The sequence below is a fragment of the Manis pentadactyla genome, chromosome 13 (assembly GCF_030020395.1).
Source record: "Manis pentadactyla isolate mManPen7 chromosome 13, mManPen7.hap1, whole genome shotgun sequence".
In the NCBI taxonomy this organism is placed as follows: domain Eukaryota; kingdom Metazoa; phylum Chordata; class Mammalia; order Pholidota; family Manidae; genus Manis; species Manis pentadactyla.
The window spans coordinates 45,395,398-45,413,959 of record NC_080031.1 but is presented as its reverse complement, the minus strand read 5'-3'; the positions used below and the strand labels follow the sequence as shown (position 1 = coordinate 45,413,959).

The 18,562-nt window shown below is 42.5% G+C and overlaps 1 protein-coding gene across 1 annotated transcript in view; it reads left to right on the top strand.

Moving 5' to 3' along the window:
* Positions 1 to 15,251: 15,251 nt before the first annotated feature.
* LOC118921862 (pleckstrin homology domain-containing family G member 4B) overlaps positions 15,252 to 18,562 on the top strand; it is a 38,911-nt gene continuing 35,600 nt past the window's right edge. Inside the window, 5 exon segments of the mRNA XM_057490440.1 lie at positions 15,252 to 15,259; positions 15,554 to 15,693; positions 15,696 to 15,830; positions 15,833 to 15,939; positions 16,027 to 16,033. Of these exon segments, the coding sequence (XP_057346423.1) occupies positions 15,252 to 15,259; positions 15,554 to 15,693; positions 15,696 to 15,830; positions 15,833 to 15,939; positions 16,027 to 16,033 (397 nt within the window).

Here is an 18,562-nt window from a genome sequence, read left to right as displayed (position 1 = left end):
ATGACTTCACCAGATCCTGGAAGAGAAGCAGGAAAGAAGGCTGCCGTGGCAGGCCGTCACCTCAAGGGTAGAGGGTGATGTACCGAGGCCGTGATCCAGAGGGACCCCGCAAGCACTTCTTCCTGCACCCGAGCTCAGCGGAGGAAGAGAAATGGAGCCAGGAAGGTGGGTGGAGGCCCACGACTGCTGAACACCCAGCCCTGCAGATCTGCTCTGGGAGCACGAACCTACCTTACAGGATGCTCTGGAGGATCAGTGGGGTTGGAAAGCGAAGATGGGCAGAATACTTCGAGAGACTTGAGATTCCTGCCACTTGCGGAACACAGAGATCCACATCCGGCCGCTGTGGGACAAAAGAAAGGCGGGCAGTCTGAGAGGCTTCCTAACAGCAAGAGAGCTGCTAAAGGGGCAAGGGTTGGTCAGAAGAAAGCACAGGTGTGCAAAACTGTCCCAGTGCACTCTGCCCAGCAGGTGGGGGAACTTTTAGGAGCTCCGGGCGCTCCAGCCCCCTGGCTGGCTACGCAGCTCCAAGGCCCCCCCACCATGATGTGACTGATACACAACACGGCCTGCTGCACCTTCCTCCCCAACAGCACCGGCTCGCAAACCAGCTGCCCCCTCCATCATGCCAGGCCAGCGATAGGACGGCCCCACCTATGGCAGCTACAGGTGCAAAGCACAGAGGCTTCTCCCTGCGTGCTCTGCAAACTGGCCCCGGCAGTGGAGACAGGCACTGAGGCCGGGAAGCAGGAAAGACCTCTTTCCTCCTGCGGGCACCAGTGCCACTCCCCTGTGACCCCTGCCTGCCATCACCCCAAGGGCTGAGCAGCTCCAGACAGAAAAGCTTCTGGGCACTAGAGGGCGCCCCCAACAAATAGGAAACGTCAAAGTCAAAGGAACCTGGTAACTGCACTCGATCAATCTTCGTGAAAGGGATCTCAACATAAAAATCAGAAACATGCTCATGGAGCTACAGCATAATTCTCTCTCTCTCTCTCTCTCTCTCTCTCCACCCCGGCCGCTGTCAGAGACCGAACTGCAATGGGGGGATGCCGCACGTGTAACTCCGCAGGAGAGCAGGAGATAACAGTGCCTCATGCTAAGCCTTCCCATGAATGGCTAGTGGCTAGGTGGCTCCACCGATACCAGGTGATGTCCACATCCTGGGCCTTATCTCCGTGGCAACCTTTTCTCCCTATGAACCTTGAAAGCACCACATGGAAAGATACTATCAGTCTCCACCATCTCACTTCTCAGTTTAGGTTCGTTGTTCCTGCATCACATCTTCTCCTCTTCATTCCAGTTTTCTCGACAGGTTGGGGTCCTGAAAAAAAAAATTGACTAAGAATTGGAATGAAATGGGAGGGGGTATAACATTCTGTTTAAAACACCATCAGCAGAACAAAGACATCCTACAGTATGGGAGGATATATTCATAGATGACATATCCGATAAGGGGTTGACATCTAAAATACGTCTTATGTGCTCAGGTGCCTCCACACACAAAAAGCAAATAATCCAATCAAAAATGGGCAGAGGATCTGAGCAGACACTTCTCCAAAGAAGGAATTCAGGTGGCCAACAGGCACATGAAAAGATGTGCCACATCGCTAATCATCAGAGAAATACAAATTAAAACAACCATGAGATATCACCTCACACAAGTCAGGATGGCCACCATCCAGAAGACACTCCACAACAGACATTGGCGAGGATGTGGAGAAAGTGCAACCCTCCAACACTGCTGGTGGGAACGTAAGTCAGTTCGTCCGTTGTGGAAAGCAGTGTGGGGTTCCTCAAAAAGCTCAAAATAGAAATACCATTTGACCCAGAAATTTCACTTCTAGGAATTTACCCTAAGAATGCAGCAACCCGGTTTGAAAAAGACAGATGCACCCCTATGTTAATCGCAGCACTATTTACAATAGACAAGAAATGGAAATGTCCATCAGTAGATGAATGCATAAAGAAGAGGTGGTACATAAACAAAAAGAAGGACAAAAACCACATGATCATCTCCAAAGACGCTGAAAAAGCATCTGACAAAACTCAACATCCACTCATGGTAAAAACTCTCAACAAAATGGGTAAAGAGGGCAAGTACCTCAACATAATAAAGGCCATATATGATAAACCCACAGCCAACATCATACTGAACAGTGAGAAGCTGCAAGCTTTTCCTCTGAGATTGGGAACAAGACAGGGATGCCCACTCTCACCACTGTTCTTCAACATAGTACTGGAGGCCCCAGCCATGGCAAGTAGACAAAACAAAGAAATACAAGGAATCCGGATTGGTAAAGAAGAAGTCAAACTGTCACTATTTGCAGATGACATGATGTTGTACATAAAAAAAAAACCCTAAAGACTCTACTCCAAAACTACTAGAACTGATATCGGAATACAGCAGAGATGCAGGAGACAAAATGAACACACAGAAATCTGTGGCTTTCCTATACACTAACAGTGAACTTAATAGAAAGAGAAATCAGGAAAACCATTCCATTCACAACTGCATCAAAAAGAATAAAATACCTAGGAAGAAACCAAACCAAGGAAGTGAAAGACCTAAACCCTGAAAACTATAAGACACTCTTCACAGAAATTAAAGAGGACACTAACAAATGGAAACTCATCCCATGCTCTTGGCTAGGAACAATTAATATCATCAAAATGGCCATCCTGCCCAAAGCAATATACAGATTTGATGCAATCCTTATCAAATTATCAACTGCATTCTTCAACGAACTGGAACAAGTATTTCAAAAATTCACATGGAAACACCAAAGACCCCAAATGAATAGCCAAAGCAGTCCTGAGAAGTAAGAATAAAACGGGGGGCGGATCTCAGTCCCCACCTTTAACCTCTACTACAAAGCCACAGTAATCAAGACAGTTTGGCACTGGCACAAGAACAGAGCCACAGACCAGTGGAACAGAATAGAGACTCCAGACATTAACCCAAATATGTATGGTCAATTAATACACGATAAAGGAGCCATGGACATACAATGGGGAAATGACCATCTCTTCAACAGATGGTGCTGGCAAAACTGGACAGCTACATGTAAGAGAATGAAACTGGATCACTGTCTAACACCATACACAAAAGCAAGTCCAAAATGGATCAAAGATCTGAATGTCAGTCATGAAACCATAAAATGCTTAGAAGAAAACATAGGCAAAAATCTCTTGGACATAAACATGAGTGACTTCTTCACGAACATATCTCCCCGAGCAAGGGAAACAAAAGCAAAAATGAACAAGGGAAACAAAAGCAAAAAAATCAAGCTGAAAAGCTTCTGTACAGCAAAGAACACCATCAATAGAACAAAGAGTTATCCCTACAGTATGGGAGAATATATTCATAAATGACAGGTCTGATGAAGGGTTGACATCCAAAATACATAAAGAGCTCACACACCTCAACAGACAGAAAGCAAATACTCCAATCAAAAAATGGGCAGAGGAGCTCAACAGACACTTCTCCAAAGAAGAAATTCAAGTGGCCAACAGGCACATTAAAAGATGCTCCGCGTGGCTAGTCATCAGAGAAATGCAAATTAAAACCACAATGATTTATCACCTCATACCAGTAAGGACCGCCACCATCAAAGAAAAAACAAGAACAAATGTTGGCAAGGTTGTGGAGAAAGGGGAACCCTCCCACAAGGCTGGTGGGAATGTACATCAGTTCAACCATTGTGGAAAGCAGTGTGGAGGTTCCTCAAAAAGCTCAAAATAGAAATACCACTGACCCAGAAATTCCACTTCTAGGAATTTACCTTAAGAATGCAGGAGCCCAGTTTGAAAGAGACAGATGCACCCCTATGTTGATTGCAGCACTACTTACAATACCCAAGAAATGGAAGCAACCTAAGTGTCCATCAAGAGATGAATGGATAAAGAAGAGGTGGTACATACACACTATGTTATATAATTTAGCCATAAGAAGGAAACAAATCCTACCACCATTTGCAACAACACGGATGGAGCTAGAGGGTGTTATGCTCAGTGAAATAAGCCAGGTGGATAAAGACAAGTATTGAATGATTTCACTTCTCTGTGGAGTATAAGAACAAAGCAAAAATGGAAGGAACAAAACAGCAGCAGACTCACAGAACCCAAGAATGGACTAACAGTTACCAAAAGGAAAGGGACTGGGGAGAATGGGAGGGAAGGGAGGGATAAGCATGGGTAAAAGAAAGGGGGTATTACAGTTAGCATGTATAATATGGGGGGGCATGGGGAGAGCTGTGCAACAGAGAAGACAAGTAGTGATTCTACAATATCTTACTACGCTGATGGACACTGTAATGGTGGTTTGTGGGGGGGACTTGGTGAAGGGGGGACCCTAGTAAACATAATGTTCATGTAATTGTAGATTAATGATAACAAAATAAAAAATAATAATAATTAATTACTTCTGGCAAGTAAATTGTAAAGACAAAGCAATGTTTAAAAATAAACAACTAATATCAACTGTTCAAAACCTCCTAAATATAAAAAAAGCCTTTTAATTTCAACTGCTTGATGAAAGTAGAAGTTTCTAAGTTGTAATCAGAGACCAAAAATCAAAGCATAATAAGCCTATTTTTTTATTAAGACAAGCTCCTGAAAAATAAGATACTTTGATTTTATGTGGCAATCTTTAAGAAAAAAATCTCAATTACACGACTCAAAAAGTCACACAACGAGAAGCTATACCTGGGATCATTTTTAATTCATACTTCAGAAAAACAAAACTTAAAATATTTACCTGTGAGCAATAAAAATCAAATACTTAATCAGGTTTATATTTACTGTTTGCAAAATAAAATTCTAATGTACTGATACAGAAAAAAAAATGACAATTAAATCAGTAACAACAAAAAGAACACCCAAGTAGGTATGACTGTAGCAGGAGTACAGAATCTCAGAGCAGGTTTCATTACAAACTCTTAACTGTGTGTCATTTGAAAAGAGTATTTATTCAGTCTTGAATAACCTTGATGCAAGTTGCTAATGACCACCTTTACTACGATGATACATTAATAAATTTTCAGAAAACTATGACTAAGTTCCAGCTGAACAAATAAAATGAAATACTTCAAACATCCTATTGTTACCTGGAATGCAAACACAACCCTTATTTCCTTTATAGAAAATTCGATATAATTCTAACTAAATAGGTAGCTTTGATTATGTAATGCATGTAACAAAACAAAATTTTAAATAAGAAAATTATTATTTAAACCATTTCAAAGATCATGACTGTCTCAGTTCAACACAATGGGTCAAATTTAGAGGATATGGAATAGAAATATATGGGTGAAGAAAATAAATTTGAAATTTTGCTTCATTCAGGTAACTTTTATCATTAGTCATCAAATTTTAGTATTAGTTTATAACTCAATCAAAAAGGCAGGGACAAAAACCAAATACTATCACCCTGTGAGTTAGAAAAAGACCCCTTCTGAGCCAACAAATGAGAATAAGTCACCTTTTCCTTCTCTAAGATGTATTTTAGCCCTACTTGTTCTCTCAGTCAGGCACTTTTGTGTAGGGCACACTCAGCCTAACAAACTATACCTGGTAACTCTGTACAAGCAAAAAGCTTCAGAAAGGATTTCCCTGCCCCATTGCAAGTCTGAGAAAGTACAGAAGAGTTCAGTCCTCCATGACTTAAGAAATTCGTGCAAGATGAAGGAGGGAGGATGCCGGGAAGGGAACACAAGGAAGAAGAAAGGCTCCTCCTCTTATTTGCTTGCCTTCTCCTTGCAATAAATAAGCTTCACAATTATTTATATCCCATTTTACTCCAAAATTATTTAATGTGACTTACAGAAATATTAGTAGTAGAATAGAATGCTTTCAAAATACAAATTAGTATGAATAAAGGGAAAATAAGAGGATGCAAGAAAGATGAAACACAAGGTAAAGTTGGAACACAGGAAATACCCAACGCCTTGCACAACTCTAAAATGTGGGTGGTTCAGCTCTTAGCTTCTTAGCAATCAATCCATGAAGTGGGAAACAAGATCTAATTACAAAATTTTCATTCCATATACGAAGTTATTTACAAACAAGCACCTTTTCCTAGTGCTCAGAAGAGAAACAACTTCTTTACTTTTCAATAATGGGACACTGGACAGTACTGTAATTTTCTAAACAGCATCTTTATATAAACTGAGTAATAGGTTTCCTATGAAAGTTTCTTTTAACATTTCCTCAACACAGCTAGGGTCATAAGGAAAGTTATCCATAAAATGAACCATTTTGCTAGTAAACCTTCTACAATTTAATCTGGGGTTATATGTATTCATTTACTGGATTTGAAACATTTTTTATATAGGGTGTTGCTTTTAGTAGTTATACCAGAAGGTATTCATCTGGGACTTTAAACAAATACTAACAATCCTCAGGATATTTCTTAAATTCATAGTCCATTTTCATATTCCAAAGTCCTATTTCATTTTCTAAATTCAGGTTCTTCTGATGGATAAGTAAAATGGTCATGCAAGCGACAATTGTGGCTCCAGTTCAGATGAAGACAACACTAAAACAGGTCCAAACACTTCAAGGAGACCTCTTTTTAAAACTTAGAACAGTCCCTGTCTTACTTTTCCAGGGGGCCTTCTATTATCCTGCTTAATTCAGCAACCTGGGGGCCCAATCTGTGATGATTTTTATTCCTCCTAAATTTTGTATTTCTAACCAAGAAATGGTAAAGAAATCTAACTTAAGAGTTTCTAGATTGATTATCTTCCTATTCAGTTTACACCAATTTAGATTCATTTTAGAGTATGAATCTTTACACACTTTGGCAGGTTTTTTTACATTACTGGTGGGGGAGAAAGGAGTAAAATTCGTATCAAGAGAATTTCCAATCTCCCATTTTATCATACAAGAACAAATAAGGTCCACAATGGAAGCATCTCAATATACCCATATATCTGGACTTTATACTACTAAACTTTAGCAATGCTACAATCTGATATTTAATAAATAGGCAGTAGCAAATTGTATCTTCCATTACAGTTGGGTTTGCTCTTCTCTGTCTCCCAAAGAAGCCAAATTTATATTCTCCTACCGCCCACATTATGGTCATGTTGTATCCTGTTGCTTTCCTACCTCATTATCAGTTTGAATCTCATCACTTTCAGGATGCTCCTCTCTCAAAAGCCTGGCTATTTGGGCCCACATGACCTTCTCATCCTATTTGATTTAGCTCTATATTACTCTCCAATTATTTTAGTATTTCCCTTACTAGATATTGGAATGCCTAGTTCTTACGTTACCCACTATGAATAATGAAATGCAAATGCTCTAAGTATAAATTAACTTAATATGATGCATTAATCAACTACATACTTATAACAGTTTATGGTTGTTCAATGTAACTAAGATATTTATTAGGATTTCATCAAGTAAGCCAGAAGGCCAATTTTTTACCACAAAGGTAATTTCCAAATAGCATACAATCAACCCATATTACATCAAAACTTAGGCTCTTCTTTCAAGCTTGTCAGAAGAATTTTAGTTGTGAGGACTTTTGAGAACACTGCCAAAAAGCCAAACAGATTTTGTAACTTATTGTCAGACCTCAAAATGACTAAGTTAAATGACAGTGGTATCCAATACAGTTTGATCCATACTTGAACTCATATACATAACCCAGAGTCAGGCAACCTCTTCTATTATTAAATGAACTCTTCCAGTGTGTAGCCACTGAAATTTGTTATTTCTGAATTTCCTGTTTTATGAAAATTCAAACCTTAGTGATCTCAACATACAATCTTTAGTATTGCAAAAGGTAGCAGTATTTACATTTGGCATAATATGTACACTTGTTTAACATTTTTCTTGCAATTAAAAAAACACTCCTACATTAAAAAATATATTGGAAAGCATATGCTTAAGAAGCTCAGTATTAATTATAAGCTTAAATCAATCAATATTATATTCTATTAACTTAGAAAGTTATAGGATAATTAGAATGATTTTACATTAACAACTTAAAATTGTTTACTTCAGAGAATAAAAGTAGGAAACATATCTATAATATAAATTGAAAAGCTTTTACCAATTTAACAAGAGAAAGAATGTAATTCAATTTTTCTTTTTCTTAAAAGACAAACTGTAAAGAATAAAACAAAGAAAGCTACAAATATGTAAGTATTCATTTATTGCAACATAGTAGTAGATACACAGAGCCTGTGAGAATACAATATTCATTTTGCTGAAGAACAGATATTGCATAACAATGAGAGTTACTAATGAAATCAACCATCAACCTGGAATACATATGCATTAAACCAAGCCCTCAGTGTCATTTTCTTTTTCTTTTTTCCATTTTTTTTCTTGACCTTGTCAGTATTTTTGTCCTTTAGATTTTGGAACTTTGGTACAAAGTAAAATCAAGGCTATAATGTTGTACTGTAGTGCTTTTTATTCATCACATTTATTTTTAATGTAAATTCCAACTGTTCTGCTTCTATCAGCACTATTAAAGTATCTTTGAGAAAAAAAAATCAATGGATGATACCAGAAGAAACAAAGGAAGTGTATTTCTATTCAGAATTGCAACATCTGACATAAATTGCACATGAAAACTTTTATAGCAATGTTAGTACCTACTTGATAAGGAATAAGAATATATTTTTAAAAGTCACTTTTGTAATAAATGTAATTCCTGCAGCAATTTCTACTACTGACAATTATTAAGTGAAATAATGTAGGGCTGACATAACTATCAGTATGAAAATTATTCTAATGTGTTTGGATAAAAATTATAATTTTCCCCCAAAACTGTTCTGCTGTCCTGTTCTACAAAGTTAATTACTAATTTCCATTTATCATAAGTAATTCTGAGTTTTCTTAAAAAACTATTATTTAAATCTATGATTTAGTTATTATAATTTTCTATAAAAGCCCAAGACTATGAAAATAGTTATTTATATTTTAAATAAAATAATTAATGACCCTCAAAATTGATTCATTTCTTTTTGAGTATAAGCTATTTAGCTAAACAACTGTATGTCTCATTGGTTGTTTACACAAATTAGATTTTCAATTCACATGTGCTACAGATAAAATTAACAGCTTAACCTGCTGTGGCATATAATTGCTGTTAATTCATGATAATAACAATTGCTTTTAAAAAAAAAGTACTTATACCAATACCAACTAAAACAGCCTCAGCCAAACAAAATTAAGCACATGTGTGCAGTGGCCGAGAGGACACCTGGAGCTGTGAGCAGTAACAGTGGTTTCTCCCAACCTGCCCTTTCCCTTGACTTACCTTGGTTTCACTGGAATTTGTTTCTGGAGGGGAACCCCCCACCCCTTACTCCTGGAGCTACAGCCAAAAATTTCTATTAAAATGGAAAAATATAAATCAGACTGTAGAGAAACAGGCAGTTTAAGCAAACGTCTATAGTAATAATGAAAACCTGCTATCTAGGACCAAGACTGCAGTCCTAAAATGTGGTAATAGGCTTTGGAAAGTCGGCTAGCTCCTTGCTACTCAAAATGTGGCCCACAGTCCAGCAACGCTGAAACTGCTTTTTTTTAAGAAAATCAGAATTTCAAGCACCAGCCTACATGTACTGAATCAAAATTTTACACACATTAAAATTTACAAGCCATGATACAGAAAATTCTTCAGCCTACCTAACAATTTATATATCAATTCCAGTAATATCTGATATTCTAACAACTCCTCAAAAATTCAAATTCAGATACAGAATATTCAGAGAACAGCTTACCTGCTATACCCAAAGCCCATTTACATATCATTTGCTTTACTTTTTCAAGTCTCGTCTCATATTCATTATAAACTACTGATCTACAGTTTGTGCTCATAAAGAGGGATTATTATCTTTTTGTAAGATCTTGGAAAATCTTAAATATATGGATAAAGCTGAAGTATTTACACTCAGCGACTATTTTAAACAATTTCATCAGAAGAGTTTTTCCTAAATAAAATCTTGTTTAGGAAGGAGCCCAGTATAGTAAAATATAAATAAAGGACTCTGCTTTGGGGCAGGGAAGGCATCCAGCAGTAGCCAAAGCATCTCAACAGAACCTACTCATTGGATTCCTCAGAGTGCAGTTTGGAAAACTCTGCCTTAAAGGAACTCCTTAGAAGTCTAAAAACAAACTGAGTAACTGTTACACTAATCACAAGTAAAGTTCATTATTGATCAAAGTGAGTCCTAAAGATCTCTTTATAGAAACCTACTATTCAATTTAGTTTAATTTATTCTGTCGTGTTTTAAAGAGCACTAGATATAATTATATAATTAAGCATCTTTCCTAATTCAAATTGATCTCCTCCCAAAATAGTCTAATTGCTGAGGTTGGTTTTAATTAATATATTATTTTCAACTGAATTTTTACTTTAGTTAATAGTATGCCTACCATATATAAGACATTATGTTAAGTTTTACAAAGGCAATATAAATGGACAAAGTAGTCATGGAACATAGTAATTGCCAAAAACTCTATATAAATATAGTAGAGTGGGAGCAAAATTAACTGCAGGTGTTATAAAAGGCTTCATGGAAAGATGCCTCCTGAAGCAGGCCTTGAAAAGTATGTAGGATTTTGAAAGGCAAAGGCTAAGTGGAAGAACGAGGAAAAAGGGCATCACAAGTGGAGGTAAAACTTGTTTGAGGAACAGAAGCTGAAAACATTGGGTTTATTCACAGAAGAGCCTGAAGTCACTTGCAAGCTCCCAATTACAAGAATCTTGAGTTGTTCGCTTTATAGCAATAGTACCTACAAAAATCAAGGGTCAATATGCCTGTAGAGTATAGTACAAGCATTAAACATCAACTATTTGAATGATTTAATAAATGCAGGTAATCTAGTCTGGCTGTGTATAGGGCATATGCAGAAAATAATGGTTGAAAAGGTAGTTTAGGACCTTATAACAGATTCCCTGAATACCACATTAAGTGTTTAAATTTAACACTGCAAACAATGGTAAACTACTTACATGAGAAATACTGATCTAGCAGTTTTAAGCAGGATGGATTGGAGCAGGAAGAGATTTCCAATAGAGATTGCAATATTTAACTTTTTCTTTCCTCAAGTGGTTGTGTTTATATACTAAAGATATATATATCCATGTTAGTATGTGTAGCTCTAGTTCATTCATTTTAACTGGTTTATACTATTTTGTTTTATAAACATAGCACAACCTTTTAATTTATTTTTCCAATATTTCTCTATACAAATAGTGCTGCAATAGTTTAGGCAAGAATTAAGGGTCTCATCTAAGATTGTAGCAGTAGAGTCAAAAATATGGAGATGATTATGAATAAGATAAAATGAATCAAAAATTTTTCTTACTTCATGGCTGGGCAAAGAAGAGCTAGAAATAAAAAAAAATGTAGAAGTAAAATCTACTGGACTTCATACCAAGTTCTATACAGAGGAATTGGGAAGGCAAAAAACAAGGAAATCCCAAAGATTGGCAAAACTGTAGAGCAGGAAATCTCTTATGCACTGGTGGTGCCAACTGGTATAAACACTGTATAAAAATATTAAGCAATACATAGCAAAATCAAAGCTGTATGCCATTTCCATCACAGCAATTCCACTTCCAGATACAGAATCCAGAAAAGTTCTCATCCATGTGCACAAGAGGTCATATACAAAAATGTAAATTTCAGCACTATTTGTATAGTGAAATATTGGAAAAATAAAAGGTTGTGGTATGTTTATAAAACAAAATAGTATAAACCAGTTAAAATGAATGAACTAGAGCTACACATATTAACATGGATATATATCTTTAGTATATAAACACAACCACCTGAGGAAAGAAAAAGTTGTATTTACTTATCAATTTTAAGACAGAGCAATCCTAAATAAATCAGTGAAAAAAGGAAATGGGTATGTCTTATGAATGATCGATGTAACAAAGTCTCTGGAGGACAGAGACTGAAAATCAAAAAGCACGTCTTAGGTTTAGTGGGGGGGATGAAACAGTTTTTTGTTTGTTTTTACAAATATAAGACTTGAAACCATAAAACTCTGGAGAAAGAACAGGTAGTAAGCCTTGGATGTTGGTTTCAGCAAATTTTTTCTGCGTATGTGTCCCCAGGCAAGGGAAACAAAGCAGAAGTAAACAAGTGTGGCAACATCAAACTAAATGGCTTCTGGGCAGGAAATGAAACCCTCTAAAAGACAAAAAGGAAACCTATTTGTTAGGCAGGAAATTAGCTATGAGCGGGGTGGAAAGAGAAAAAGGCCAGAAAATCCACTAAAAAGACCCAAAATTAATCAATTAAAGCTCAAAAAGCCAAGAGCAACTTAATTACTTCTTGGCAAATAGTGAATCTGTGGCATCTTATTACACTGATGGACAGTGACTGCAGTGGGGTATGATGTGGGGGGGGATTCATGCGTGAATGTAGTAACCACATTGTTTTTTCATGCGAAACCTTCATAGGAGTGTATATCAGTAATCCCTTAATAAAAAAATTTAAGAAAGAATCCTATCTATTTAACTTCCAGGGTGTTAAAATGCAATCTTATCTTTAAGATGGGATGTTTCCTGCCTTTTACTATGTTGTCTGCAGCTGGGCTTGCCATATTACTTGCCCAGGTTATGTATCACTTTATTAGGGGCTGGAGGAGGAAAAGCAGCATCTGGACAAACTTAAAGATAAACTGGGGCTTTTATCTGGCTGAACTAAATGTTACAACATCCTCATTTGACACAATGAAGTCATGGGCTACACGGAGGCATTTTCTTATCCTGGGATGTTTACACAAACATTCCAGGCCGGGTTACCCCTGGCTTTTTAGTTTTAACCAATCTTCACTGAAGAATGCTTATACTCCTAATTTGGTATTTGACTCTGACTTTGCTTAATTGTTTAATACGGAGGTTTGGCGGGGGTCTTTTTCCAGAGGCCCTCACCCTACTCTGACTACACCCACGGTCCCTGTCTCAGAATCCCTGTGGCTGGTTCTAACTTACTCAGCTGCAGATTACAAACCGAAATTACAGAAAGATACGAATTTGTAAATACAATAAACTGCACTGTCAGTTCCCAGACCAAAGTAAAGAAACTTCACTCCCAAATAAAAGACACGAGAAGTACCTCGAGAAAAATTTTAATTTTAAAGGCGCTGCCTCTGGGTGGCCTCTCGCCCGCTGCCCCGCCGCGGGTCACACTTGAACGCAGCCCGCCCGGCCCTCGCCCTCGAGGCCTCCGCGGAGAAAATCCATACACGGCAAAACGCCCGCCGGCCTCCCCGTCTGCGCGGCCCAGCCCATCCCCTCCGCCTGCGGCCCCGGCCAGAGCGGCGGGGGCAGGTCGGCGGGGCGGCCCCGGGCCGGGCGGTCGCACGCCGCTGGGCGGAGAGCAGCCGCCCTCATCACCCTGGCCCGGACGGAGGAGCAGCGGCTCCGGCGGGCCCCTCCCCCCACCCCGGCAAACTTCACCGGCCGCTCGGACGCCCGCTCCGTGCGCACCCACTCCGCTCCCTCCCTTCCCGGGCGGCCCCTCCATCGCAGCACCCCAACTCCCGGCCCCCGCGAGCCCACCACCCGCGTCGGCCGCTTCCCGGCCCCGCGGGCCACGCGCTGCCCGCCGAGCCACTCGCAAGGCCGCCCTCTCGTTCGGTTCCCCCGCGCCCTCAGGCGGAGGCAGGGTTCCCCGCGCCCCGTTCGGGTCCCGCCGCGCCCCGCGGCCACGTACCTTCTGGCCCGCAGAGCCGTCGCTGTCGCCTTCACCCTGAAGCAGGGCCCGCTCTGGACCCTCCACCGCAGATCCGCAGGAGCGGGAGCCGCTTCTCCGCCGAGGTCTCTGAAGTCCGGCCCGGCCAGCGGCTCCAAGTCCGGGCCAGTGCCGCACCCGCATGCGCGCCGGAAGGACGGTGCAGCCGAGCACTGCGCGGGTTCCTCAGCATCTGGTCTCCGCCCAGCCCGCTGCGTGGACAGGACTGCGCGGGCAGCTCCTCCCTGCCGGCAGACCGAACACTGAGGGAGCAGCAGCAACGGCTTCTGCGCCGGCGCTCGCGATGCTACTGACTTTGAATATGGCGGCGGCAGCGCCTGCAGCTACTGCGCAGCCGCAAGACTCATGTGCTCGACGCTCTCGCCCAGTAGTTGTCCAAGAAATGGAAGCAACCTAAGTGTCATCAGTAGATGAATGGATAAAGAAGGGGTGGTACATATACACAATGGAATATCATTCAGCCATAAGGAGAAAACAAATCCTACTACCATTTGCAACAACATGGATGGAGCTGGAGGGTGTTATGCTCAGTGAAATAAGCCAGGTGGAGAAAGACAAGTCTCGAATGATTTCACTCCTCTGTGGAGTATAACAAATAAAAAACAGAAAGAACAAAACAGCAGCAGACTCACAGAACCCAAGAATGGACTAACAGTTACCAAAGGGAAAGGGACTGGGGAGGATGGGTGGGAAGGGAGGGAGAAGGGGGAAAAGCGGGCATTACAATTCGCACACATAATGTAGGGGGTGGGGGGCACGGGGAAGGCAGTATACACAGTAGACAAGTAGTGATTCTATAGCATCTTACTACGCTGATGGACAGCAACTGTAATGGGGTATGTGGGGAGGACTTGGTGATGGGGGAGTCTAGTAAACATAATGTTGCTCATGTAATTGTAGATTAATGATACCAAAATAGAAAAAAAGAAAAGAAAGAAAAGTTTCTAACATGGTAATTTGCTAATTTTTCCAAGAAGCAGTAGGTACTCTACCACTACAGCACAGTCATGCAGCACAGCCTGCCTGCTCCCAGTTCAGTAACAGTCAAACCCAAATATGTTGAAGGGTTTAGAAAACACCCATCCTAACCTGCACACCCATTTCCCCTCAGAGAGCTCAACAGGATTGTGGGGGCAGCCTTCTCACACTCATCCCATCCTCCCCAGGGCTTTACTCTGACAAAGAGAAGCTCAGGCCCTCCCCTCCCACTGAGGCAAACACTCTGACTGCCGCAGGACACAAACCAGGCTCAGACACAAACTCACCTGGTCTCCCAGTGGGAAAGTCCAGCCAGCAGCTGCCACTGTGGGCAGAAGGATCTCCCTGCCTCTCCATCTGGCTCACTCTGGTCCTGCGTCTGAGTGACCTGCATAGCAGTCCTGTGACCTGAGTTCACACGAGCCACCCTTGGCCGCACAGCATCAGGCAGGCCTTCCAGGCCATCTTGGCAGCGGTGGCCCCCTGCTGCCCTGACCAGCTCGCTCCTCTGCTGTGCAGGTGGGTGGGTTGATGCCTTAGTGCTGTGAGCTCCCAGAATCCGTAGGCCCAGAGTCGGTTGCCGATATCTGAAGAGCTGTCACCAGGAGCCCACGGAGGTGACTGTGGGGAGCTTCCGTGGGGCAAGGCAGTGGGGTGGGGCCTGGGCGGCCAGCAGGCCCTGCAGCAGTGGCACAGGGCCTTGCAGCTTTAAGAGGCCCTTTCTGTGACCACCCGGGCCCTGGTGCCCCACCTTTGGACTGGAGCCCCCTGAAGCAGGTGCTTGCCCAGGGGGCTGAGAGGGGACACCATAAGCAATCCTGGACTTGCCTCAGTGACCCCAAGGTGCACACTGGACAAACCACTCTGTGTGGGCAGGAGAGTGGGCACCTGGGCCCAGGTGTGCATGTCCCGGACGACAGCTCCACCTACTCTGAACCCATTCAGACACCCAGTGGCCACCCCAGGAAACACCCCTGAAGAAAATCATGAAGAAAACACAAAGCTTTGAGATTCCATTAGTCTGTGGCCCCAGGAATGTGCACCGGCCAGGCCACATGGGGTTCTTCATCAGAAGACTGGAGACCACCACTGCCACAGCCCCAGAGAAGGTGGACCCCTGAGCCAGGGTGCTGAGAGCTCCCCTCCGAACCGAATTCTGTCCTCTCCTGCCAGGACCCGGCCCTGTGAGGGTGACGGGAGGAAGAGAGAGAGCAGGAAGGTGAGAAGGGAGCCCTCCAGCCTTCAGGCCCAGTGCTCAATGGAGATCTAGACACCCAGAGCCATTCCATGTGCTCCTACAAAGCAGAGAATACATAGGCACCCCTCCCAGCCCATCCTGTCCAGTCCAGGCTGAAACAAGTATGCCTTTGCTTTTAAGCAAGGTGTTAATTACTTTCCATGTTTAGAACAGAATCCTTGAAAACTGCTTCTTTTCCATGACCTGAGGTAATGTGGCATACCCGCTCTGATGGTTACATAACCAAGTCTAGTTATTTAAGGAGACCTGATTTTAGAAATTTACAATAGGCAAATAAAGGCCACAATATGAAAATTTTACTTTAAAAATTGCTTTTACAAAAAGACCCTAAGTGTTGAGACTAGAGATATGCACCCATTTACCTATTGCCCAAACAGATGTGTCCATTTTAATGTGTCAAATATTTAAGAAAATGTTATTAATAGTTTGGATAAAATTGGGCAAGAACTCCACCCATGCCTAATGGCAGATAGCAGCATTGCTGGGCATTGCTTGTCCCTGGGCTGCTTGTCCATTTCTCTAGTGAGTGGTGGGCTGGCTGGAGGTGGGTGTCCTCCAGAGCAGGCCTTAATCTGACCTGAGGGGGTTATGTAAGTCTTCTAAAACACTCCTTCAAGTTTTCCTACCTCTGGCAGTTACAATGTGCTTCTTAAAAGGTGGGACTTTTGGGACTTTGGGAGCATCTGCATTGCAGGGAAGGCAACAGGTTTGTGAATTGCCTTCCAGCACACCAAGCTCATTTTGAGGTTTAGGGGCCGCAGAACACAGGGGCGGGGCTGTCCACCTGCTGAGAGCAGCCCTTGGTTGTTTTGTGTCTGGGAGAACACGTGGGGACCTGTCCTGCTTTTGGCCCTGAGGATAGGTCCCCTGTGAAAGGAAGGAGCGACACACAACAGCAATTCACCGGAGAATTCCGCTTTATTAGGGAAAGGTGCTGGGTTGTATAGGAAGGGGCATGAGGTGATTGTGGTGTTACTTCTACGGGGCTGGTGGCTATTGGCTAGGTGCTGGGATTGGGAGTGGGGAGAGAGGTGATTGGGCTTCAGGTGGCGCCGGCGGGAACCGAGGACCCGGAAGAGAAGCAGGAAGTTCACCATCTTATGGGTGGGGGCTCTTCATTCCCCCCTTTCTCCTCTATGGGGTTGTGGACGTTGCTTTCTCTCTGACTGCTTCCTGCTGAACGGGGGCAGAGAAGGGAGTGAGGGCTTGAGGACCGGGAGGAAAGGGTTGATAGGAATCCCCACAGTAAGGACGAGTAGATGTGGACTTCTTCAGGTTGGAAATCAGTGAAGGTTCCCTGTAACCATAGGTCGAGGACTTGTTGATTCCAATGGTGCCAAGAGGATACGGGTGCCAGAAGCCAGGTGTCTGCGGCCATTGTTTCCAGGAACAATTTCCAGCAGAGAGAGGGGTCCATCTCAGCATGTGGTGAGGAGGTCACGTGAGGGTGAGGGATCTTCTGTGGCCAGAAGCTGATAGTTCCTGAGTAAAAGCTGGTTGAAAGTTTGAGTAGAGATTTTTCCGACTTGGGATTTAATGAACTTTATTATACAGGGTAAGAAGAAACAGGCAAGAAGAATTATTATTATAGGGTCTGCAATGGGCCAGAGCAAGGTAAGGAGGGTGTTTGTTAGTATTGAAGAGAATGGGTTGGAATTGGAAGCAGAGTGGAGGCTGGAGGCAAGGTCGGTGAGTTTGGTAATGTCAATTTGTACAATGCCAGATTCATTGATGTAATAGCAGCACTCTTCCTGAAGGAAGACGTAGGTGCCGCCCTTCTCGGCTGTAAGCAGATCTAAGGCCCGCCGGTTTTGAAGGGTGACTTTAGCTAGCAAAGTGACCTGTCTTTGGAGAGAGGCCAGGGAATCGGCAGTGGATGTCAGGGCTCCCACAAGTTTGGCGTTGAGATCTCTTATTGCCCATAGAGAGTGAACCAAGGCTCCCCCTGAAAATTCAGCCCCAATGGCTGAGGTGGCTAGGGAAATACTGACCATAATGGGAAGGAAAGCAGCCCTTCTTGTGCACAAGGGTAGGGGAGGTTGGAGCTCAAGGAATTCTGTCATGCTGTAAGGTGTAAGCTGTGGGATTAGGGTGACGAGAATGCAGGGTGTGCTGGAGTTGGGAGGCAGTGAGTTGAAAAGACTGCCATTACACCAAAAGAAGTGTCCCGGTTGCATAAAAGTCTTAGAGCCGGAGGTACGGGTGTAGATAGAGAGACAGTGAAGTGCGCTGGAGGGGGGAGGAGTTGGGCCTACACAGTGGTGGATGGTGAGATTGTCTGCGTATTCTGGTTCCCATAGGGGTATGTCTGCCAGGGGGCAGAGGGGTTGTCCTTCTGCTTGGAAGGAGTAGTTGGAAATATTAAGGGGCACGGCGGCCAGCTGTAGTGATGTGCACACGAACAATTGGCGGTGTTGAGGGTGTGGTTGAGAAAGATGGTGTCTTGAATGAGCTGCAACCAAGAGTAGGAGAAATTAGAAGAGGGGCGGGGATAGGAAGATGAAGAGACACCGTCAAATGTTTGAATAATGACTTTTTTGGAATGTCCAATATCTGATGCAACTTGAGAGATCTGGGAATGAGA